At 45.8% G+C, this 24,440-nt stretch overlaps 1 protein-coding gene across 4 annotated transcripts; it reads left to right on the top strand.

The window, feature by feature from the left end:
* Nucleotides 1-525: 525 nt before the first annotated feature.
* sgk3 (serum/glucocorticoid regulated kinase family member 3) lies at nucleotides 526-24,211 on the top strand. 4 transcript variants are annotated; one of them, XM_029254772.1, is made up of 17 exons: nucleotides 526-613; nucleotides 10,810-11,335; nucleotides 11,617-11,700; nucleotides 13,201-13,273; nucleotides 14,114-14,189; nucleotides 15,233-15,308; nucleotides 16,292-16,341; nucleotides 17,079-17,136; nucleotides 17,519-17,602; nucleotides 17,877-18,008; nucleotides 18,828-18,940; nucleotides 19,447-19,483; nucleotides 20,526-20,612; nucleotides 20,944-21,039; nucleotides 21,429-21,584; nucleotides 22,474-22,563; nucleotides 22,833-24,211. In XM_029254772.1, exons 2-17 carry the CDS (start codon nucleotides 11,258-11,260, stop codon nucleotides 23,001-23,003), a joined length of 1,461 nt encoding a protein of 486 aa, XP_029110605.1. In that variant the 5' UTR covers nucleotides 526-613; nucleotides 10,810-11,257; the 3' UTR covers nucleotides 23,004-24,211. The 4 variants fall into 4 exon arrangements, with proteins under 4 accessions (XP_029110605.1, XP_029110604.1, XP_018609749.1 ...); XM_029254771.1 differs by having other exon boundaries at nucleotides 526-798; XM_018754233.2 differs by lacking the exon at nucleotides 526-613 and adding an exon at nucleotides 807-875.
* Nucleotides 24,212-24,440: the final 229 nt, after the last annotated feature.

Below are 24,440 nucleotides of genomic sequence, written 5' to 3'. Positions count from 1 at the left end.
ATGCAGGATGGGCAGTTCGGGAACTATTCAGAAAACACGTGAACTCTCTTATTATAAGAATCCAGTGTAAGCACACGTTTTTCCATACACAGATATCTCTAAAAACTAACCATGCGGGGCACGCTTGTAACACGACACAGTGCAATTTTACCGAAGTTCCCGAAGTTTCTGTGATGCTTCTAGAATTGAGACACAACTTCAACATATATAGGGTAAAAAAGTAGAGAAAATATTCGCTATTACACAGCACGACCGCCAGAGGTCGCTTTCTCTCCATCTATTGCACTTCTGTATTTTCATCCTATGGTGTCGGAGCGCAAGCCTCAACTGTATACAATGTGCTGCGCTGGTCACAGTGGCCGCTGGAGGCCGCTGTTTTATTTCTGTTCCGCGCCATCGGTGTTTTGCGGCGTCTGAGCGCAGTCCCTACAGCGAAAAGCAGGATGCGTGCTGCATTGTACATGATGGCCGCTAGAGGCCGCCGTTTCCTCGTCGCTCCACGCCCTCTGTTTTCATAGCGTCGGAGCGCGCGGTCCCGTGACTAATTGCATCGGAACTTTATAATGTTTCCTGGCTCGGCTCTCCAGTGCGCAGCGAATGGCGAGATCTTTCCGTAAGACACTTTGTTTTGTTTATTATTATTATTTTTTTTAATTTATTATTGTTGGCGCACTGCAGTCAAACACGGTGGAATTCGAATTTCGCCCGTGTCGAATTAACGTTCTTTCGTTCTTCACCCTTCTTTCGACACGTCAGTACAGTGGGCTGGATGACGAACGCGCGCACGTAACACACAAGGTGCGTTTTCGCTTTTCGTTTACGCGTTTTAACTCGGTCTCGCGGCGAGTCTCCGCGAGACAGCAGGCGGACGCCGGGTGAGTCGCTTTGCTTTATATCCCATTATATTCCACTTTTCGGTGACCTTTCGCCTTCTTTGCTTGAAGTTCGCCTTTGGAGCGTGTTGTGCCGAGGAGCTGTTCGGAACGCGCGTCTTGTCTAAGAGACATGATTGTGTCGCCAGAAAAGGGGGAAAAAAAACGGCATTTGCGCGGTTCGCGCACCGGTTCGCTCGGCTGGGAGCGTTTTTCCCTCGGACTTTTTGTCTTAATCGCAAGTTGGAGAAACTTTCTGCGGGCAAAGTGCGGAGAATGTGGAGAATTATATAACCTCATCATGCCATGGCGTGGCTGACAACCCTGACTGTACAGCTGGTAGTAATTAACAGAAAATATATTATATATATACGTGTGTGTATATATATAATGTATGTGTTATGGATAAAAAAATTAAGCTTAACTTCTGAACTGAAACTTCTGTCGGAAGTCTTCATCTGGGGGTTTATATATTTCATTTGTGCCACTTGAGTGACTTTTATAAACTAAAAGCGACGCACAGATAAGATTTTCCCCGTCTTGAGAAGGTGGACTAGACTGGGGGAATAATAATAATAATTATTATTGTTGTTATTATTAATAATAATAATATTATTATGTTCATATTTGACTTCTCAGTCTGGAGACACTGATCTGTCAGCAATGAAGTTGAGAACTTGGCTGAAATGACTGAATTTAATGACAAAAGGACAGATATTTGAGGACAGATGTTTGTATTTGAAGTATGTTTGTACATTGGAAAACTCTATTAACTGGTTCCAGATTTTAATTTAAGGGGCTTCCTTTGTCTTTCCTGAAACAGTTCTGTTATTTCCATTACCCTGTTCTTTGTACCCAGAATGTCAGTTTATGAGGGGCAGGTATCTTGTTGGAGAATCTTGGAAATAATTACTAATGGAAAAATACACTTTTGATATAATGCAGGTCCTTTACATTTATCTCACACTCTTTTCCAAAGTGGCTTACAGTTAATCTACCTAAAATTATTTACCCTTTTGTACAGCTGGGTAAATTTACTAGAGCAATTTAGGGTAAGTACCTTAGCAAGGGTCCTATAGCGAGAGGTGGGGATGAAACCTGGGACCTTTTAGGTCCAAAAGCACCAGCTCTACCCATACTCTACCTTTAAAATTCACCTAAAGCATCACAGTACCACTGCAGTTTGTTCAATACAATTTGTAACATTCTGTTTATAATTGATGGATGTGCTGTCGCTGTCAGTAATGGGCTTTATATAGTTTTATTTATGTATTTTTTCCCTCTTAAAACCCCTTACAGGACTGCTGATGTGTGCTGATGTTGACATTGTATTTACTGTAATACAAATGCCTCCAAGCAGCAGTAGGTTAAATTTTAAGGCACAGAATAATGGAGGGATTTGGCTCGTTTATGCTCGCTCTGTGTCCGGTAGCCTACAGTAGTAGTAGCAGCAGTGCAGTGATTCGAATGTGGACCCGTGACCCAGATGCTTCAGGGTCAAGTACCTGTAAACATCTGCGGACGGAGTGAAAATGACTGCAGCTGAAGTGCAGCTGTGTAAGTAAAATCAACGTGTTGGGTAATGAGGGATTTTTTTCTTTTCTTTTCTTAAAGTCAATGATAGAGGCCTAATAACTTCTGGAGCTTGGAAGACATCTGAGGTTTTGTATTGGAAATACAGTTACTTATTTTATTATACATTCTTATTTCTTATGGGGTGTTTCTTCCATGGACGCGCAGGAAGTAGCGTTGCTGTGTCACGGTGTCGGTGGTGCGAGAGGATGCGGGTTCGATTCCTGCCCAGTCTGTGTGGAGTTTGCATATTCTCCCCATTCTGTGTGGGTTTTCTCCGGGTGCTCATCACGCAGAAGGGGGAATCTTCAGAAACGCAGAGGTCCACATTCTGTGTTTAGGACCCACATTAGAAACAAGCTTGGCATGTGCAAAAAAAAAAAAAGAATAGGGTGGGGGGGGGGGGCTGCCACCACCACTACTAAGGCAGACAGGTCATTTCAGAACCCCTGGTAGCTTCTGCCTAGAAACATAAGCTGCTCGACAATCGCACTCCTGCAAAACGCAGGAGAAAGGCACACTCGCTGTAAACATGGAATACACTAATAAATGACCGGGGTAAATACCACACACCTCTCAGAGTGACTACATGCAAAACTGCGGGATCCCTCTTAGCACTTTCTACTCATTCTGTGGCCAATTTACACGTTAGGCGCGCGGCACAATATACGTAGCTTTGCTTAATCAAAAACTGTCTTTGCGACAACGTAGCGCTTATTTCAATTTTAGTCCAGGTGTACCGAGCAATATAAGCGCACAGGAGCGCCATACAATACACATCTAAAGTTGAGAAAGTATCAAAAGATTAACTGATTAATACTACAGAGAAAAGGGTGACGCGACGGCACAGCGGGTAGCGCTGGAGCTCGGAAGTGTGGGATTAAGATCCAGTGGCTTCAGACCTGGTGGGTTTGAATTCAGTTCTGTTTGTGGGGGGGGGGCGGGCGGGCGCTCCTGTTCCCTTCCACACACGACAAACTTGTGTTTCGGGTGAACAAGTGACTGTTGCCCTTAGTGTGTAACAGGGTGAGCGAACGAGCGTGTGCGATGGCCCGGCGAAGGACGGAGGTGCCGTCGAGGATGTACCCTGCCCCGTGCCGGAGCTTCCGGGACAGGCTCCACACCGCCATGACCCTGCATGTGACAAGCATTTACATTTATTAATTTAGGAGACGCTTTTCTCCAAAGCGACTCCCAATGAACACTATGTAGTGTTACCAGCCTCCATTATTGACTTTTTTTTTTTTTTTTTTTTTTTTTTTAAAACCCGTCATCGATTTTACTTACAGAGCCTGACTTCAGCTGTAGTCATTTCACTATGTCTGCAGATGTTTACAGGGACAAGGTGACTTACGCTGCTAGATACACTACTTGCAGTGAATCACTCGTCCATACATCAGTAAACACTTTCTGTCAGACGCACACACACAAAACAGGTGACTTGAGAGTCAGCAATCCATCTGAACACTGCGTCTTTGGACTACGGGAAGACTATGCTCGGCTAAAGCGCAAGAAGATGTGCCTGGTCTTTAGTGGTTTGTCCTCATATACCGACATGTTAATTCAAACATCCCCCCCCTTTCCCATTTCCACCAGACATCTCTGCTGTGACTTCCTCTTCCTGAAAGTGTCCCAGACTGGAAACTCAAATTTTAATTTTTTTTTTTTTTTTTGTCCTTTAACCAAAATGATGTCGAAGCGAAGTTGAAACCTTGCCTTGATCGGCGGTTAAGGCACACCACAGAGCGGATTTCTCCTTAACTACACGTGAATGTAACTCATTAGTACAGATCAAAAAATGATGCTTTTTTCACACAACACGCTGTCTGAAACCACTTGTCCCAAGCAGCGAACCAGAGCTTAACCCGGCAACGCAGGGCGTAAGGCTGGAGAGGGAGGGGACGCACCCGGGACGGGACACCAGTCCGTCGCAAGGTACCCCAAGCGGGACTTGAACCGCAGACCCGCCAGAGAGCAGGACTGTGGTCCAACCCTGCCGCGCCGCCTTGCTCCCCATGATTTTTTTTCCAGTACACGTTTTTAAAAAAAAAAAAAAAAAATACATGTCTCAGATACTGCAAACTTATGCCATTAGGTAAGCAACTGAGAAGTGGAAAACACTTGTAGGTCAAAAGCCACCTGTATTGACTCACTCATCGCGCTGCTGTCACGGGCGTCATCCCTTCATGCGGGGTCTTCCTTAGAGGCCGCGCTGTGGAAGGAGGGATCTCGGCTCCGCGGGCGACTTCATTCCTAACGGCTTCGTTTCCAAGGTCGCAACCGCAGGGGCTGCCGAGCGCTGCTCGGCTCGGCGTGGGACGCTTGTACCCCCGGGGCTTTTTTGGAGGGGGGTGGCCTGCTGGGCTTCGTTTGCGGATGCGGGGCTCGTGATCCACCCCAGACTCCCGGCAGCCAGCGGCCGCAGGTGAAAAGGCTGTGTTTTTCCTCTCTCGAGGCGAATCTTGTTTGGTTTTGGAGCGTCGGTTACTTTGAAATGGACTCTTCTCTACCGTCCAGGTTGTATAAACGGCGCCTTGTCCGGCTGTTTGCTCGCGCTCCTTTTGTCCGCGTTTCTTTTCCCCGAAGGGCAGACGTTTCTTAGTTTTTCCACTAACGCGTTCTCGGTCTGTTTTGGAAACTTCGCTCCGCTCGTCCCCCAGGCTTATTTTTCCGAGCATGACGGCACTCGCGTGTTTTGTCTCGCGTTCCGCAAATGAAGGGGAAGGGTGCCGGCCGGGTGTCGGCCGTTGCCCTCGTATCGCCGATCGCGTAGCCCGATTCCTGTGGAAAGTCGGTGCTCCGGAGCCGTATCGCTGCCGTTCTACAGTGAAAAGGTGAAGCAAAAGAAAACAATGTTTGATAGTGTAAACGCACACAGTTTGACTTGCTGTTGAGGTATTCATCCCCCTCTAATGGAATCCAGGGCCCTCGGATGGGTGAATCCTCAAGAATTCATTGAGGACCGTGAGGAGGTGGGAAATAATACATTTTTTTTTGCCCCAAAAGTACTAAAATGCATCTCAACAGGGTGACGCGTAGTACCGAACATAGAGGACATAAAGGAAATGCCTGAAAATACTGCAGAATTACAGTTACATAATTAACAATAGAGTAAGCAGCTGGCAACGGCGGAGAGGAAAACAAAAAAAAAAAAATTTCAAAGGCTGAAGAATACATGAATTGCTAGCAAGTGAAAATGTGAGTATCGTGCTGGTACACAAAAGAAACCAGATTTACAAGTGAAAGTTTGTGCTGTATGAAAGTGTACCATATTTGTCTTTGTTCTCTAGTATTTTAACATGAATATGTAAAAGCTTTATTATACATTGTAACGTTCACATATGTTAACTGTTTATATATCCTTACAGTTCACGTACATTATAGAGGGAATCGTTGACTAAGGAGAAGGTCGTTGGAATGCAGCCATAAGTCAAGAACCGCAACACAGGGACAGCTGGTAGAATAGTGGTTAGAGCTGCTGCCTTTGGACCCAAAGGTCATAGGTTCAAATCCCACCTCCAGCTGTAGTAGCCTTCAGCAAGGTACTTACCCGCTGTATAAAAGATGGAATAATTTTGCCCACTTGACAGCCGCAAGGATATACCCATGTTGGTACCCTGTGGTTGTGTTGGTTAGGGAAGGAAGTGAAGCTTCGTGCTCTTGCGTTATAGAGATGTATGTTGGCAATGATGGATGGGTGTTGTTCTCCGTGCCTTCATGGTGAGGTTGGTTAGACGGGGGTCCTTGTGTACAGCTCTTGTAATATGTAATGATCTCGTGGGGTGTAACATCTTGTCCTGCGTATCTTGAATGACATTTAGGTAGCTTAACGTTATAAGTCGCTTTGGAGAAAAGTGACTGCTAAAGTAATAAATGTAAATGTATTGCTTCCATTTTTCTTATTGTGTGGCCAGGATGGTTTCCGTTTCCCTTGGTTGGTTCTCCGCCTCATTCGTTTTACTGTTGACATGGATTCAGTAGTCACATCTTAGCTATTATTTGATTGATTGCTTCTCCCCAGACTGAATTATAATGTTAAGCTGCTAACTTTTCTGTGCTCTTTAACTCTGTGACGCAGCAGGTAACGCATCTGCCAGGCAATGGTTTCCAGTTTGGGTTTGAATCCAACTCCCTGTGTCTAGTTCAGGTGAGCAGTGTTTCCTGTCCCCAATGCACATGTGTACCTTCCCTTACCTCAAAAAAATCACGTGAGTGGACTCTTGCTCAGTAATGTTGGAATTACCCATTTATACAGGTAGGTGATGATATGGGAACAATTCTGGGTTATGGTACAACCGGGGGGGGGGGCAGGATTCGAACCTGGGTCCTTCAAGCCCACATCAGGAGGTGTAACCACAACACTACCTGTCCCTCGGGTGTAAGAGCCAGCGCATTCTTCGTGACTGTTAGGAGAATACTAATTTTTAACTGGGTCTTAATGTTAGTGATGCTTCTTGCGTGAATCTTTGCGCCTCTTTGCTCTTGACCGCATGCGAGGAGGTTCGAGGCGCTGCAGCAGGCCGGCGAAAAACGAAGCGAACCGCAGTAAGGTGTACCAGAGGAGGGACTTTTCAGATATGGTTTGCAAAAGGGAAGGAGGTCTCTGTGCCCCTTTCCGAGAGGAAGTGAGATGGTGAAGGAGGAACTCGGCAGCGACTCGGGACAATGGTCATTGTTTTGCGAGGACTGGAAACAAAGATGTACGAATTGGGAAAGTCAAAGTGAGTGGCCTGTCAGTGAACTCTATGCTCCGGGGGGCATGTCAGTATGGTGGTGTGTTGTTATATAACCCTTTGCAGAAAACAGCCCCTTTCTCCCCCGTCACTTATTTTTCAACCAGTTAACCACACCTGGGAGCCCCAAAACCATAAGATACGATACAATACAAATAGACATTATTTTCAGATTTCTCTGAAATTCGTTTCTTCTATATGATCGCTGCCAAAAAGAATCTGATCGTTCTATGTGGCAGGATTCATCCCCTGGGTGCTTGACACCCTGGACAACCCTACTCCTCACCATCAAAGTGGAAAGTGCTGGAATAATGAGAAGATGTGAGATTACCGCAGGCTGCATGGCGGTGCACCGACCCTCCTGGGCTGTGGGTTCGGACGCGGCTTCAAGTCCGACGTCTGCGTGGAGTTCGCGTGTTCTCCGCACGTCGGAGTCGCCTCTCTTCCAAGTACTACGCTTTTGTCCCCCGGTCCAAAGAGGTGTTTCGGTGAATTAGTGAAGCTAAGTTACCCACGGTGTGTGTATGTGTGAGTGGAGTGCGTTACGTTGCTCTGCCGTGAATAGGTGACGATTGATAGTCGGTAGGTTAGTATAGTGTGTCTACGTGGGAGAAAGGGGTCAGTTAACTCGTCATTAATAATAATGGGAGACCAAGGGGTGTGGCAGGTTTGGCCGCTGCCCGCTGTGTGGCGGGTCTGGGGTTCGAGTCCTGTTTGGGATGCCTTGTGACAGACCGGTGTCCCATCCTGGGTGTGTCCCCTCCAGCCCCGTGTTGCCGGGCTAGGCTCCGGCTCACCGCGACCCCGCTCGGGACAAGCGGCCGTAGACGTTGGTTGGTTTGTAGACCAAGGCTATTTAAGGTAGGGTCCTGGAGGGCTGAGTCTTGGAGGTTTTTATTCCAGGTAGGCAGAGGGTTACCTGATTCAACCTACTGTCTTTACTGGCAACTCTCACCGCTGCCTGGACAGCTGGAACACGCACTGCGGAACTGCACGCCTCCGTGTACGGCATCGGTGTGGTGGACCGTCCCGTTTATCGGTGAGAGATTGTTTATTCATTTAGCATAAACCACCTACAAGTATTTACCGATTCATACAGCTGGGTAGTTTTTACTGCAGCAGTTAAGGGTAAGTACTGTGTTGAAGGGTGCCTCAGTAGGGTGTGGGATTTGAACCTGCAAACTGGGAGCCCAAAGGCAGCAGGTGTAACTAGTGGGCTTCCTGCTGTCGTCTAGATGATGACGAACCCAGCGCTGCGCTCTGCACAGACACCTGGGATTTCACTCCCTTTTACATGTCAAGTGAGCAATACTGGACCACATGGTCCGGGGGGGTTGAATCTGGGGAAAGCCAAGGTCATTCTCGAATAAGCTTTGTGGTTTGGTTAAGCGTTAGCAGCTTAAAGTATGCCCAAAGAGAGTGTGTGTGTGTGTGTGTGTGTGTGTGTGTGTGTATTGGTTATACCCCGGGAAGGCTGAAATGACCATTGAACCGTCGCCCCATTAAAAAGAGGAATGCTGTCAGTTTGCTTGCCAGCTCATTCAGTCGTTCGCATAGTCTAACCATTATAACGAGGCAATAATGCCTTTGTTATTGTTTTTATGCAATAACGTGTACTTTCGAGTGGCATTAGGATGCCTTTTTTTCCTTCTAACTTTTGAATCATGTAACGTGGAAGTGAAAAGTGCATTAACGATTGCCCGCCGGCTTCAGTGCTTGGCCTCGAGTGCGCACTGGGACATTTTAAATAGCCCAGCAGGAGCCTCCTTTCTGGCCTCGCCAAGTATTTGTACAAGTGGGAGCAAAGCGGCGCGGCGAAGCTGGGGGCGGCGGCACCGTGCCAAATGGGACGAGGCTCGGCTCTGTCCGAGCACGGCGAAGTCCGCGCCTTCTGCGCGGAGGAGAAAGGCGCGGTTCTGCCGCAGAGCGATCCTCTTGTAGCTCGAAAAAGTAGGACTTCCGACTTTTTTTTTTTATTATTATTATTTTTTAAATTTCGCTTTCCTGACTAAAACGACTTGCATTTTTAAAACTCGTCTTCCCGTTTGATCCTGACCTACAATGAATGTTGAATGCGGCGGAGCGGGTAGGGCCACATTCTCATCACCGACGACGTGAGAAGTATTGTTTAGCTCACCGGGGGGTCGGTCCGCTTCAATGAAAATGATTCGGAGCCTTGGGCTTTTGGCCAGTGTTGTCCCTGTGGTTGATGAAGGCTGAAAGGCACAGGCACGGGCATACAAAACACGGCCAAACTGCGGGTAGGGGAGATGTGCTATTACCGCGGTACCGATGCTGTCGGTCGTCTAAAGCCATGAGGCTGACTCGTGAAGCGCTCGGGGGATGCGCTCTAGAATACCGGTCTCTGATCGGGGAAGAAGATGAACAAGGGGGTCGATGATGCTTTCCTTTGACCTTAATTGAAGGCACACCTGCTTAGCACAAGTGGCCTGCAATCACTGCTTTTCACTCATCGCACTTTTAGTCGGTTTTCACAATGAGGTTTGACACCCTCCTCGCTCGGTGTGTTCAAGGCCTGCAGATGAACCCTGAGGAAATTGATAGGAGCTTTTATGGTTGAGAAAGGAGCACTTTCTGTGAGTTGCAGTCATCATTTGACTCTGTTTGGGTGAGGAACTGATGCCTGGTGCAAGATTTCCCCAGGTTTAGTTACTATTGTATTCATTAATTTTGCTGACATTTTTCTCTAAAGGAATTTACAATTATTGAATAGCTGGGTAATTTTTACCGGAGCAATTTAGGATCTCGAGTACCTTGGTACCAGGGGTTTTACAGCTAGAAGTTGGATTCAAACTAGTGATCTTTGGGTCCAATGGTGGCACTGCGGTACCAGCTGTCCCTGGTTATTATTATTGATAGCTATACTATGCTTGTTATAATTATAGTTATTGTCATGTCATCATCTACAGCTTCACTAGAATTTGTTTATTAATGGAGAAAAGAGTCTGCTTCCCCCCCTGCAGTGTTAAAAATACACCTCCTAAAATGTGGGTAACTTATTTACAGTCCTCCCCCCTGCCTTTTCTTCTTCTTCTGTGTGCCTATACAATGTTTGTATGGTGGAGTCTTCAATTTAAGACCTTTGGGTCATGGAGCTGGATGACCCACCACGATGGATGAGCTCCTGAGGCTTGGAGTGGAAACTGGTATCGACCACACACACCCACACCAAAACAGGGCTATCAGACATGATTTTTAGCAAGGGTGTGTAATATTGCAATTTAGAGCCCCCCCCCCCGCATGGTTAGTTCTTCTTTTACGTGACACTTATGATTTTTAGTTTCACATCATCTGCTGAAATTCCCATGTGTGTTTTATTCCTCTTGATTACATCTGCATGTCCATCCAGCAGGGGATGTTAGGAGGTCTGCTGAATCACAGCTGCACCTGGTCAGCTTGTTTCGTGCCTCAAAGGAGGTCAGAAGGTGTTTTGAAAAGACCTGTCCGCTCAGTCTCTGCGCCCGTCACAAGCGTGGGGTGAATAGATGCAAAGATGCCACGGGACAGCGGATGCCGACGAGGCTTCGGCGCCGACGTGCCGTTAATGCCGGTCTAACACCGGGGGGGGGATGCAGTATGGTTTTTGACCTGAACCTTTTTCTCCGCTGCAGCAGGGTGCCATGGTGGAGGTTGCCCGCTGTGTCCGTGACCGGCGTCCTCATACTGACGGCTGCTGAGGAGTTAGCCCGGTGGACTGGAACTCAAGTGCAACTTCACACAAGAGGACAAGGACTCCTGCCCTGTGGACGGTGACCGTACCTGAGCGGACAGGGACTCTTGCCCAGCGGGTAGTGGCTGTATCTCAGTGGACGGACTGCTGCCAAGAGGACAAAGATTTCTACCCACCAAGTGACTCCATCTGAGAGTAAAAGGATTCCCACCCTGCAAAAATTTTTTATCCCCCCCCCCCCCCCCCATTGGATAACGCCTATCAGGCCACTTCACCGAAGAGGACAGAGTCCCACACTCAACAACTATTGACACCTTCACTTTGGACAGAGACACTGCTGTCTTTCAGTCCACCCTCTCCGCCGCCCCCCCCCCCCCCCCAAAAAAAAAATGGAGGAGCGGTCCCGTTACCCCAACGTCAGCATCCCCTGCTACAATGAACAGAGGGACAGGAATAAGCGCTACACTGTGAGTACCTTCAGTGTGTCCTTGCTGGGTGCTGTCGCTTGGTTCTCCACCTTCTTCTTAAAAAGCAGCAAAACCACATAATGTGTGTAGTGAAAACAAAGCCTGTTAATCTGTCTCGTTGTATACAGTTGCCATATTATGTGACCTAGCTTTAAAATAACCTAAGAACCTTCAGCTGTGTTTTCCCAGTGTTTTTTTTAAAGCTAAATTAAGAATGAGAAATACTGCACTTTCAGCATGTTAAGAAAGGCTACACAAATTTTTATTTTTTTTTTGGTTAGGTTTACAAAGTGATGGTCAGCGTTGGAAGACACGAGTGGTTTGTCTTCAGGAGATATGCAGAATTCGATAAACTGTACAACACGGTAAGTGAAGTCCGAGCGGACGGCAATCGTTGCTATGGCAACTTAGAAAACGTACAGATGTCACATGATTATAAACTGTTGGTTCTGACCTTGTGATTCACATTACAAATGAACCTGGATGTTGTCTTTTTTTTTTTTTTTTGGTATGTGGAAGGAGGAGAGAAACCTCAACTTTCCAACATGGAATATTCTACATGAGTTTATGAAGTTGGGTAATACCACAGCAGTGTTAAAACTTGAGCATGTCACTCTATAGATTTCAGAGAGAATAATTTCTGTGGTCACGCGCCACTCATCGTAACAAAACTGATGTGTAGTTCAGGTGCAGGGTTTGGGGTGGGAGTCCGCTGGGTTCAAAGCCCAGAGGGTTCCGTAGCGTTGAGGACCAAGACCCTCTCTTCTCTCCTGCTCTTATAACGTTGTTGTGCTGCGGCAGAAGCAGCAAAGCACGTCTCTCGCTCTACACGTGAGCAGCTCAGATCGAGGAAATCTCCGATGGCTGGAAGATTTTATCTGACCTTTTCATTGAAACTGAATTTCATTTTGCTTTGCCTCATATTGCCAACTTTCTTTTTCTATAATTTAAATTTCAGCACACAGAGAAACGCGCACACAGCAGATTTTTCCCCAATGGCAGTACATGGTTGTGGCCCAAGCGTTCTGTGGAGTTTAATTTTGAGTGGGGGCACACATCAGACCGTGTGCTCACTAGAGCGATGCAAGGCAACAACATCTGAGAAGTCAGTTCTGCATTTCTGCATTTGGTTCATATTTAAAATCACAGCTTATAACCTGCATATAAACAGTCTGGCCTTTTTTATAGCTCTGCTTTGGTGCCCAAGTTTATACTTTAAAAAAATAGTTGCATCGCTCTCACCGAAAGGCACCGTACATTTACATTCGTTTCTTTAGCAGATGCTTTCTCCAAAGGATTGTATGACTAAGGGTATGCGAAACTACGTTTCGCATCGCAGAAAGGGCTTTAGATTCTGATGTGCTGTTGCTGCAAAACACAGTTTGTCTGATTCTACTGGCACACGTTACCCGTAGCTACTTGTAGAATCGAAAGTCAAGATGTGAAGATTATCATGACCGATGGCGTGATGTGCAGTTGTTAGTGTTGGATAAGACCAGAAGTGGACTCGGAAGGTTTCTAAACACTTTGTGTGTGCTGGAAGGGATTCAGCAGTTCTGAGGACCGTAGGGAGTTCAGTGCAGAATTCCTGCGAAGCGATCGTCTACTGTGTGCGGGGTGAAGTCTGAAGGCTTAGTTAAAACAACCACGTGAAGGAAATTCCTGTGGGTGAGAATGAAGGCAGTTGTGGCCGGGCAGCAGCTGCTTAAAAGAACGGAATTTAGCAAGTCATGGTGTCTTTCGAAAGTAAGATTTCTGGAAGGATCTGGGGGGGGTTTCACTAGTTCCTGTAATGGGAAATCAAGTGTGCCGCTTTACCTCTGTTTCTATAATCCCTCTTCCTGCATTTCCACTTTTTTCTTTAGTTAAGGAAGCAGTTTCCTGCCCTGAACTTGAAGATCCCTGCAAAGAGGATATTTGGGGACAATTTTGATCCTGGTACGTTCTTTGAACCGAGTATTTTCGTTCTTCGGGTTGGTGCCCAGCGGGAGAGTCCGGTTTCTTTTACATCCTTGTTTCCTCAAGTTAAAATTTCTAGAAAGTCCAGGAAATCAAAATGTAATAGAGTCTTCTGACTGAATTGCCATGATTTGTTAACTCGGGGGAAGTGCGATCATGTGCACTTGACTAATGAGATTATTGGCAATATAAAAACTCACTGCTTAAAATCACATTTTCCAGCTTTTTTTTTTTTTTTTGCCTCTGAATGCATTCTATGTTTACCATTTAAACTTTTTTATTTGCCTGTTTGGAAAAAGACAGAGGAATACCAGTGACTAGAGAATGTCTACAGGTGTTCCCCAGATGTGGATTTTTCATTAGATTCTTAAATGCTTTCTGTATCCTGTTTGCTTTTACGGCTCTCCTGTTGCTGTTATCAAATGACCGGACTCTTTTTCGCTGTTTATGTTGGCACGTAACACGAGTTTTGTAGGTGCTGGAGATTTATCCTTCATCAGCAACTCAAGCAGATATTGTAGGCGTTAGTCATAAGTAAATCCTTGGTTATTGGCCTCTGTGAAGCAATAAAAGTGAGATAAATGCAATACTCAGAGTTCTATGGAAGTGTTTGATTTCTGCAAGGGACGGCTTTGTAGGGCCTTATTCTCTGAGATACCTAAGAAAATGAAGGTTCCTGGGCCCGAAAGCTTGATAAGTCAAGGTGTGGCGTAACGAATGGTGTCGCCTTTTGCAGAGATTTCTTGTGCTGAAATTGTCCAGCTGAAGTGGGGACGCTGGAGACAAAATATCCTGTCCTGTTGAATTCTTCCCCTTTAGAGTTTATAAAGCAGAGAAGAACTGGACTCCATGAATTCATCCAGAAGCTCGTCTCCCATCCCCAGCTAAGCAGCCAGTGAGTACATCCTCCCACTGTGGTCCCCCCTCCCCGTTCTGGTGAAGTACCAGCTTTGAAGGGCCTCTAAATCCCTTTATGTTGCCTGTTTCTTAAACAGGCTGCACATCTTGCTCAGGCTGCAGCATCCTAGTATCAGAGCAGTTGTGGTTTCATCGGCAATGGTCTACTGTGCAGAATTTCTAAATAAAGGTGGTATTTGGTGTGTAGCAGGTAAACACCAAACCACAGGTGAAGCAATCTCATTAACTGCCGTTCCGTGGGAGCAGCGAACGTTAACAGAAAAATGCTTTTTGGGAAGGTTTTAAATGATCTGGGGCAGCAGATTTACATTCATTTTACATTTATTTATTTATTTAGCAGATGCTTTTCTCCGAGGTGACTTCCAATGAACTCTATGTAGTGTTATCAGCCCACACACCTTATTCACCGTGGTGATTTACGCTGCTAGATACACTACTTCCACTGGGTCACTTATCGATACATCAGTGGAACACACTCTCTCTGGTTTCCTCACACTATGGGGGAACCTGAACCACATTTCTTTGGACTGTGTGAGGAAACCAGAGCACCCAGCGGAAACCCCACACAGACATGGGGAGAACATGCAGACACCATACAGACTGAGCGGGGATCGAACCCACATCCTCTTGCACCACCCAGGCGCTGTGAGACAGCAGCCCTACTTGCTGTGCCCCCATGCAGATAGCATAGTGGTTAGGGCTCCTCCCTCAGGACTCATAGGTCACAGGTTCAAACCCCTTCTTCTGCTGTAATATCCCTGAGGATAATTACTCCAGTAAAAAAAAAATAAAATAACCCAGCTGTAGAAATTGGTAAATCATTGTAAGTATCTTAACATTATAAGTTGCTCTGGCGTCAGCTAAAAGAATGCATGTAAATGAAATGCCGTAACAGTCTCCTGACCCACCCATGAGGGCATTCGGCAAAACAGAAGAGGAGCCGGCGTTGGAAACCGCCTTTGGTTGCTCTGTTCATAATCGCTTCCGCCATGTGATCGCTGTCTCGCGTCTCGCCCGCAGTCCCGATGTCCGTGCCTTCCTTCTCATGGACAAATCTAAGAATCTGTCAGATGCCTCCGAAGATGAAGATGACAAGGTTGGTGCCTGGAAAACGCTTTTCGAGACGTTTCGTACCTGAACGAAAGCAACTCGACGCAGTTATTGTGACCAATTTTATCTGTATTGATTTGCAGGTCTGGCAACATTATATGTTTCTGCAAGTGGTTATTTACTAGAACGGTTTGGTTACCTAAGCTTTATGCGGTTTGGTTCGATGGTAAAGTGCACTGAATGTGTTTGTCCCTGGCCTTGAACACCAATTTTTAGTCCTGGTTATGGAGACTTAAGTGTCTTAACACACAGACTCAGTGTGACACAATGTGTCGGTTTCTATTATCAAGGAAGGGCATATTGCTGGTTAAAAATTGGCCCATGGCCCTTTAGAAAAGATCACGAGAAGAACATCCAATCCACTGGATTGCCACAAATTTTCATCGCATCTACATTTATTCATTTAGCAGATACAATGAATACTATGTACAATTTACCCTACAGTGCTGCATACACTATATTAAATTACCTACAGTGGTTCACCTGTCTGAACGCGTAGCACCGTAACACGCATTCATACGCACTCAGGGCAGTTTGGAGTCATTAGTTCGACCTGAACTTTGTCTTGGGACTGTGGGAGGAAACCAGAGCACCTGGAGGAAACCCACGCAAACATGGGAGACTGTATACTCCATACAGCAGACTGGAGGGGGGGATCAAACCTACATCCAATCACAGAGCCCAAGCACTGTGACACGAGTGCTACCCAGGTTATCATCAGATTCCAGTCATCTGTACGGTCTTTTTGAAAAAAGTGTTATGAAATGTTTTGGAAAGTATCGTGAAAGTGTAAATAATGAACGTTGGCGAAGCTTACATCTCATCTGCAGTGCAGTGTTTATTTTATCACCATGTTTCAATGTCTAGAGAACAGCACTATTTATGCAAGAGCCTTATCGGCATCGGTGCGGTGATTTACTGTACCTTTTTCTGAATGGAGGAATCCATGTGTGTTTGTTTGGTTTGTAGAACAGCTCTGCTTCGGGAAATATCAACCTGGGACCTTCTGCCAATCCTCAGTAAGTGGGGGTCCCCCCCCCCCCCCCCCTTTTTTTTTTTTTTTATAACCACATTTAATAGTCTGCGTTTTTCTTGTTGCTCAACTTATTTCCTGTCCAGCATTTTTTGCCCAGTGTATCCAGCATGCCCACAAAAGAATCACTGTGTTTAGCCGTGTCACTCGTTTTGTTTTGCTCGTCCGCCGTGTTCTGCTCCTTCTCTTCTAGGGCCTGGAGGTCTAAAGTTCTCATCATATAACTGTAGTGCAGTGAAAAGCATCATTAGAGCACGTGAAGTTAAAAAAAAAAATATATATATTTAAGTCGACATCATGACATGAACTTTCACGTCACGTTCTCACATTCTAAACGAACTGTTCTGTCCATCATTTGACGAATTCTGTCAATGGATTTGCTTTTTTCCTCTCTCACTAGAGGGTATAAAAATGCATACCCCCACTTCCGTATGAAGATATTTTAAGAGTTCCCTTTAGGCCTTGTGGGCTTGGAATTTTAAATTCAAGTAGGCGCTAGTGGAAATGACGGGACTCCTTCCTGCCACAAAACAAATCTTCATTCCAAAGGTTACGCCGAAAAGACGGTCGCGCTGTCATTTATTACAGGCGTCAAGCTGACTTTTGTACTGTGTGCTGTATTAAAGGTTTTACCCCCTAGAAACAGGAAGTTGTTTTACTCAGAAGGTCCCTTAATTATTCAGTTTGGCAATTTCCTTGTTTTAAAAGAGGTTTTGTTCACAGGGCGAAGCCCACAGACTTTGACTTCCTTAAGGTTATTGGGAAGGGCAGTTTTGGCAAGGTAGGTGTTGATACCAGTTGTATTCATTCATTCATTCATTTATTCCCCCATCCAAAACTGCAAAAGACTTGTCATTTTCAGTAGTGTGCAATGCACAGCACGCAATATTTTATACATTATAAAGTTGCCAGTCCTCTTCATCGTTTGGAAGCGCTTGCTATAAAACAGTGTCGCAGTGTGACCCATGAGGTTTGTGCAGTTCTCAGTAGGAGTTCAGCTCATTTCCTTCTCTGGCGCTTCGTGTATATTCTTTTCCATTTGAGAAGTGAGATTGGTCTCGGTTCTTGTATTTGCAGACAGCACAGTAGAAGCTGGATTCCCCCCCCCCCCCACCCCCCCATGATTGTGCAAAGCTGGCAATGTTGTCTCTCTTTTGATAAAGGTTCTCCTCGCCAAGCGTAAACTGGATGGGAAGTATTATGCAATCAAAGTTCTGCAAAAGAGGGTGATTGTACACAGGAGAGAGGTAATGTTGTAACCTCGTACCAGAAGCAAAAGAAACCTTTGACTTAAATTATGCATTTGTTCATCGTGTTATTTTGTTCAAATGGATCCGCGGTGTACGGTGATGCACTTAAAAAAAGCTGCAGTCTAACGTAATAATTACATTATGGCCCTTCAGAAAGTGGGCAGGCTTTAATGTTGCAACCACTTCATCTGTGAGCTGTGTTTTCGAATGAGTTTATTCCTCCTTAATTCATGTCTTGCATTCTTTTTTTTCTTTTTTTTTTTTTGACCAGCAAAAGCACATCATGGCTGAGCGCAACGTCCTGCTGAAGAACGTCAAGCATCCGTTCCTGGTGGGGCTGCACTACTCCTTCCAGACGACAGACAAGCTCTACTTTGTCCTGGACTTTGTCAATGGGGGAGAAGTGAGTTGTCTCGTGCCTGCGCACGGCACTGCGGTGAATCGCTTGGCAGAAGGAAGCCGAGAATAACGCGAGGAGAGGACCAAGAGCGAGTGTGACATCACCCCTGACGCCCCCTCGCACACGCTGGTTTCCTGTGTAGTTAGACGCGTTGCTAGACTGCAAGGCCACGGCTGTTGGCAGCTTGGTGCAAGACGGTCGTCGAGCTTTGTGAAAGTTTACTTGCGCTCTGGTGCTTCCTTCTTCCGAACGAAAACGAGGAGGACGCGCAGCCTTTTTTGCTGAAAACATGCTGCCTTGCTGGTCTGACAAGGTGCGGATTGATGATCCTGAGCCGCACGCGCGCCGCCACCGCGTGTTCTGTATCGGGAGGCGGTTAGTTCGTCGATCTGTGCAAAGGCACCGTGCTTCTCAACCCCGTAAACAAATTCGACTGTAGCAGTTTCGTCCGGTGAAGCCAGTGGTTTGTTGGTTGGTTTGCGCGCGTGTGAGGTCAGAGGTCATCGGTTTTCCTTTCAAACCCCATCTGACATCCCGTTGGCACTATTTATTTCTACATGAGTAGAAAATGTCTGCAGTGTTGTGTGTGTGTGTGAGATATGAAAAGTGTTGCACATCTCGCTTCTGGGGCGGCGTGTAAGACAAGTGGTTGAGAAACATCCGTAAGACATCATTGCCAACGTGAAGCACACATAGCGATGGTAAAACAACAGTGGAGCCAGGCTGCGCTTTGTATTTCAGGGTACATTTGCAACGTGTCCGCGTCTCCGCTTTAATGTGACTTGGCCGTTCACAGCCGGCTTTTCCTTCACGTGTCTCCAGCTCTTTTTCCACCTGCAAAGAGAGCGCACCTTTCCGGAACCCAGAGCAAAGTTCTACATCGCCGAAATGGCCAGCGCTTTGGGCTATCTGCATTCCTTGAACATTGTCTACAGGTAAATGCATGACTTTTCCTATAAATGCTCCCCTCTCCACCCCCCTGCTTCACCCAGGCAGGATCTAATTGCACCCCAGATGGGATGTGCTTTGTGGTCACGTGAGTCACCGACGTCAAGTCTGCAGGTTTTCCCACACGCTCCTCCAGCAGCGTTTTCCACTCACGGCCTATGACTGTTTAACTCGCACACAGAGGGTTCCTCCATTAATAACTTTCCAGTGGAGACTAGCCCTGCAGTGTCATTCTTCTCATCGCCCTGTACGTCGGGGAGTTTTCACAGGATCCTGAAAAATGTGGAGTGACTGGACCTCTGACTCAGCATCGCTTACTTTTTAGTTGTACCGGTTACCACGGTGCTGTTCTGGTTCATGTTTAGTAGCGTACCATAATTATATAAAGTAGTTACAAAATAAGGGGGAGTGCACGGCTGTGATTTTTCCTGTATTGCGATGCTGTGCGGTGTTGTCCCACTTTGTGTAACTGAGAGATTCTGTGTCTTGACAGGGATCTGAAACCAGAAAACATTCTGCTCGACTATCAAGTAAGTGCAACGCTTCTTTACTTCTAGTAGGCAGGATGATTGTGGGTGAAAAACAGGTACTGCCGTTTCTGAGTAGCACCGTTCGAGGAGGATAATGATTTAGTTGGAGTCGTCTTGCTGACGCGTTATGCCGCGTGTTATGTAATCCAAGGTGCGTACTGGAGATACGCCGCGGGTCGTCTTGTCTGCCGAGAAGAATAAACCAGCTGGGAAAACTGTCATACTGAGTTCGAGTGAAATTACGTCCTCATTTATTTTGCCAGAACTGATGGTATTTGATAGGTGAGAGCAAAATTAAGTTCCCTGGGAATAACATGCATTTATGATTCTGGGAAATTTCACTCCTAATTGCAAAATTTATCAATTTTTGTTCTCGAAGAAATAAAAGTTAATACAATGGTGAAAGTGAAATGAAAAATTGAAATAGGGCAGTAAAGTCAAGGATTGGGCCAACAAACAAGGAGAGGTTTGGGCTTTTGATTTACGTTTGCCTTTGTGTCCTACAAGGAAAAACAGGTGCAATTTTTGCGCCACTACAAAAGCCGAATAAATCCACATCTTTAGGTCGGTACCACTGGCAGCTGTAGAAGCGGTATTTTATATGCTTTTGGGCATGTATGCGAAAGGTGGAAATACAATTTATTGAAAATTGTGCAAAAGAGCTTCTGGGGGACATGAAGGAGGAGGGAAAACGCGTAGTGGCCCACTTGCGGACAAAAATCAAACGGTTTCTTCCAAGCGGAAAGCGATATCCGGTCTCCTGGGAAGGAGCGAAGGGGATGTGCCGTACAATCGGTCCCTGCAGGGGTATCGTTTCTGCCTCAGATATCGCTTCCAATAAATTCGTTCACATTTTTTGGATGAAGTCTCTTTAAACAAACAAATTCAACCGAGAGTTTCCTGGCAGGAATCGGGCCGGCACCGAGCGGCTGGACCGCAGCGACAAAGGATCCTTTAACGGGCCGAGGATAGTAGGCGGCTTGTGTAGGGGTGCTGGGAATGCTGGGGTCTCACAAGTACACTCCGCCTGCCTCTCTCCAAGGGACACGTCGTCTTAACGGACTTCGGCTTGTGCAAGGAAGGCATCTCCCTGGCCGAGACAACCACCACGTTTTGCGGGACACCCGAGGTAATGTAATGTATGCAGAAACAGGAATGCCGTCTTCCATGAGCGGAATGTCATTCTCTTCACTCCCCCCCCCCCGCACACATTTCACTTTTTGAAGTCCTGGTATAAAGTTTATAATTTACTAGGAGTAGTTTTAATTATGGAGTGCCTTTAATGTGGCCCGAAACATTTTGCGGGTTTTTTTTTTTTTTTGAAAGGGCTCTTTCTCCTTCCCTTCTGCCCACGCTCACCATTGTGCAAGCTCTGAATTTTCAGTGTCGCTTTTGGGTGGGTGCAGGCGCGCCCCGAGCAATGCCGCGCGTAATGAATGCGTGTCCGCGTCCTATGACAGTATCTGGCCCCGGAGGTTTTGCGGAAGCAGCCGTACGACAACACGGTGGACTGGTGGTGCCTTGGCTCCGTCCTCTACGAGATGCTCTATGGCCTGGTAAGCTCCCGCTCCCTGTGTGCGTGGACCAGAGACGCGAGCAGAGCGCAAAAGTGCTGATTCTCCGTAACCTGTGACTCACGGCGGTAAACCTGACTGACGGGTTTAAGAACTGCTTAAATTCCTCCCAGTGGGGTGGCGCTATATTGCCATTTGGTCCTTTGGTGGGGATCCAAGTCTGAGTCTCTTGTGGAGCCTGCAGTTCATAGAGGGGTTTAATTGGGTAAGAATGAACTGGGAGGAAAGGGGTTTTTTTTTTTTTTTTTTAAGGTAAAACGAGTGGTGTCGGCTGAGCATGGTACAGTTGGCTCTGCTCTTTGTGAACGAAAACGGTTGCTCTGCGAAGCTGTTAAACTGCTAGAAATTGATGATCTTTGCCTGTCCAACAGCCCCCGTTCTACAGCAGGGACACCCACGAGATGTACGACAACATCCTGCACAAGGCTCTGCTCATGCGGCCGGGGGCATCGAGTCAGGCTTGGTCCATCCTGCAAGGCCTGCTGGAGAAGGACCGCACCCGGAGGCTGGGCTCCGCGGACGACTTTGTGAGTCTTTCGCTCCCGTGCCGTTTCCCAGCCTCCTCCGTTGCGTGGGGCGCTCGGTTTCCCGCCCGCGGAGGCCCCCCGACGGCCCCGGGTTCGTTCCGGCCCGTTCCTGCAGACCTAATCGCTCCATTTAGCGCTTCATGTGCCGTCGAATGTCGGGGGCTTTCTTCAAAGTCAGTGAAGTAAAAGAAGTGTTTATTAAGGATGCCGCACAAAGGGCTGCAGTCATCAACTGTAATTTTCTACTCGTTGGGGGGGGGGGGGGGGATCAGGAAAGAGCTGCACTAAATGAGCAATTAAGAGGACCAAGTGAAGCCAGAATCTGCATACGCATGGGAAGCTGGAACCCTCCACCCCTCCTCTGTGCTCTTGTCTCTAAATGGCTGAAGCATTTGCAGTGAACTGTGTAAACATGGTACTTCTGGGAAGTCTGGTTTGAGGGGCATCTTCCCTATAGGGCCTGATACACCAAGAAGAGGGTATGAGGGTTCCATCCAGCCATGATGTCATTAGTGGGCTTTTTATTATTAAGTTTAACTTTTTTTTTTTTTTTTTTAAATTGTTTAAAAGGCTATATAACCATTTTTGGTAGCACCCTGAAGTAATATATTGAGCTTAACACCCCCCACATAGTTAATCTCTATATAATAAAAAGCTTTTATTAAAAGGTTATTAAGAATAAATTGCTCCCTCTGTGAAACCACGATCATGTCGACATGTACATTTCAGAATATTTATAGTTCGTCTGAGTCATTGTGATGAAATTATTGGCCCGCGTACTCTGCTGTTTACCTCCTTAGTTCCGTCGTAGCTTCCGTTCTTATCATGCTTTGTTTCAGTGTGTAATTATGCCCTATTGTCGTTCTCTTTCATTTTCATACATTTTCAGAACGAGATCAAAACGCACAGCTTCTTCTCTTCTGTCAACTGGGGTGACCTAGAGCAGAAGAAGATTCGACCCCCATTTATTCCCCATGTGGTAAGTGTATGCGTTTCAGAAAATTTTGAATACTCATAGACAAATGCAGTTTCTTATTGCCATAATAAGATGACCAGATACTGTTTTCTTAAGTGTGTTTTTGTGATTGCTCATGTAAAAAAAAAAAAAAAAAAATTTAGTACTCCACAAATAGATTTAAAGAAACATTTCCACTGTACTTTTTGACTCTGACTAATCAAGTGCTGCTTTTTTTTTTTTTTTTCTCCTCCTCCCCCTCTTCTCTCTTCTCCTCTCCCCACCTCTGCTAGAGCTCACTGTGCGATATAACAAACTTTGATCCGGAATTCACGGAGGAAACCGTTCCCAGGTCCGTGTGCTTCTCCTCGGACCGTTCCATAGTGAACGCCAGCGTCTTGGAGGCAGATGATGCCTTCCTGGGCTTTTCCTACGCGCCGCCTTCCGACGACTCCTTCCTGTGAACGTGCCCCACCTACGCGTGTTCTTCTTCTTCACTGCATTAGAACACAGAAAGCTTCGCCAAGGGCTTTCCCTTCACCCTCCCTTAACATTCATCTCATTCTCCATTTTCAAAGGGCCATCTGACACCACCTTAATTGACATAATAAAAATAAGGGAAGAATTCATACCTTCAAATGAAGCTTTCCCAGCTGAGAACCAAAGCCTGTACTGTGGAGGTGTCTCTATCCATGGTTCCGGGCAGCTGGCTTTCGTGAAATTTTTATGCATTTGCTATTTATGTAACCAAGTTTTAGAAACTCGTATGATCTAGCAGGTGACGTGCTGTTATCGTCATTGTGTTTTTGTTAGAAAAAAAGTAATACTACTCTTAGATCTTCCTAAATATATATTTATGTACAAAGTAAGGAACCAAGTTTAGAATTTATATATAGACACACAGGCACTTAAAAAGTAAAATAAATGTAACAATTTCTTATGAATGTTTTTTGAGTATAATATATATATTTTTTTTTTTTTTTCCTGAACCAAAGGGTCATCTTACAGTTGTTCTGTGATCAATCACTGTATAGTTTTCCGATCAGTTACGTTGTTGGTGTAGAATTACAGATTCCTCAATATAAAATTACTTGGAAGGGCCAATGAATATGAAGCCTCTGTGAAATTGTTACAGATCTGCAGAGGATATAGCTGCACAGTTTGTGTTCCCCTGTCCTACTTGAAGCTAACAAATAGATCTTTTTCAGGGTACACAATATAATCCTGCTGGGTCTGCATAATTAACATACATTTGCTATGCATATTTATAATCAAGCACTTATCATTTATAGTTTTGTATTTCCTATTTTCCCCCTAACTGTAACTAGCTGTCCTGTGATCCCCCCCCCTTCTTTAAACCAAGCAATGTAAATATGGTGCAGTGAGATTTTGAAAACCAAGCTGGCAAGTAACTATGGTCATAACACAAATTAACTGAAAATGTGTTTACAAAGTATACTTTGTGCGTTAGGCCTCTTTTCATATGTACTGTATGACTAAAGTTGTAGATTCTTTGACTTTCTTTTATTACTAGTTTGTGAATGATTACATTGTATAAATCATAAGTTTAATATAATATCAAGGATGAGTTGGCGTGTTTAGACTGAGAATTATTGCTGTCCTCCCCGCGATGTCTGTCAGAACTGAAGGAGCCACTAAAGTACTGAAGTTGGGGGGGGGGGGGGGGGGGGGAGGAGTCTTCCAGTCAAGTAGTTTGCATGCTTCATTAAAGCGGGTAAAGAATTAGTGAGTAAAAATGCTGAAAATGTTTCCTGTGAACACACACCTCTTTTCCACTGTGCTGGTTAATATTGTCTAACAAAGCAGTTGCATAGCAGGAGTTCCTTCCCATTAAATATGGCTCATGGATTAATGTTCTCGTAACACAAATATGACGTGGA

This window comes from Scleropages formosus, chromosome 9 (assembly GCF_900964775.1).
Source record: "Scleropages formosus chromosome 9, fSclFor1.1, whole genome shotgun sequence".
In the NCBI taxonomy this organism is placed as follows: Eukaryota; Metazoa; Chordata; class Actinopteri; order Osteoglossiformes; family Osteoglossidae; genus Scleropages; species Scleropages formosus.
Note: the sequence above shows the minus strand (reverse complement) of the source record. Positions and strands in the feature narration are given on the sequence as shown.

What these genes read in the sequence shown, in the direction of transcription:
- sgk3 (XM_029254772.1), top strand. Translation starts at nt 11,258, where the DNA reads ATGGAGGAGCGGTCCCGTTACCCCAACGTCAGCATCCCCTGCTACAAT. An exon ending in CCGAAGATGAAGATGACAAG is followed by an intron (nt 15,309 to 16,291) that starts GTTGGTGCCTGG and finishes TTTGGTTTGTAG; the next exon opens with AACAGCTCTGCTTCGGGAAA. An exon ending in TGATTGTACACAGGAGAGAG is followed by an intron (nt 17,603 to 17,876) that starts GTAATGTTGTAA and finishes TTTTTTGACCAG; the next exon opens with CAAAAGCACATCATGGCTGA.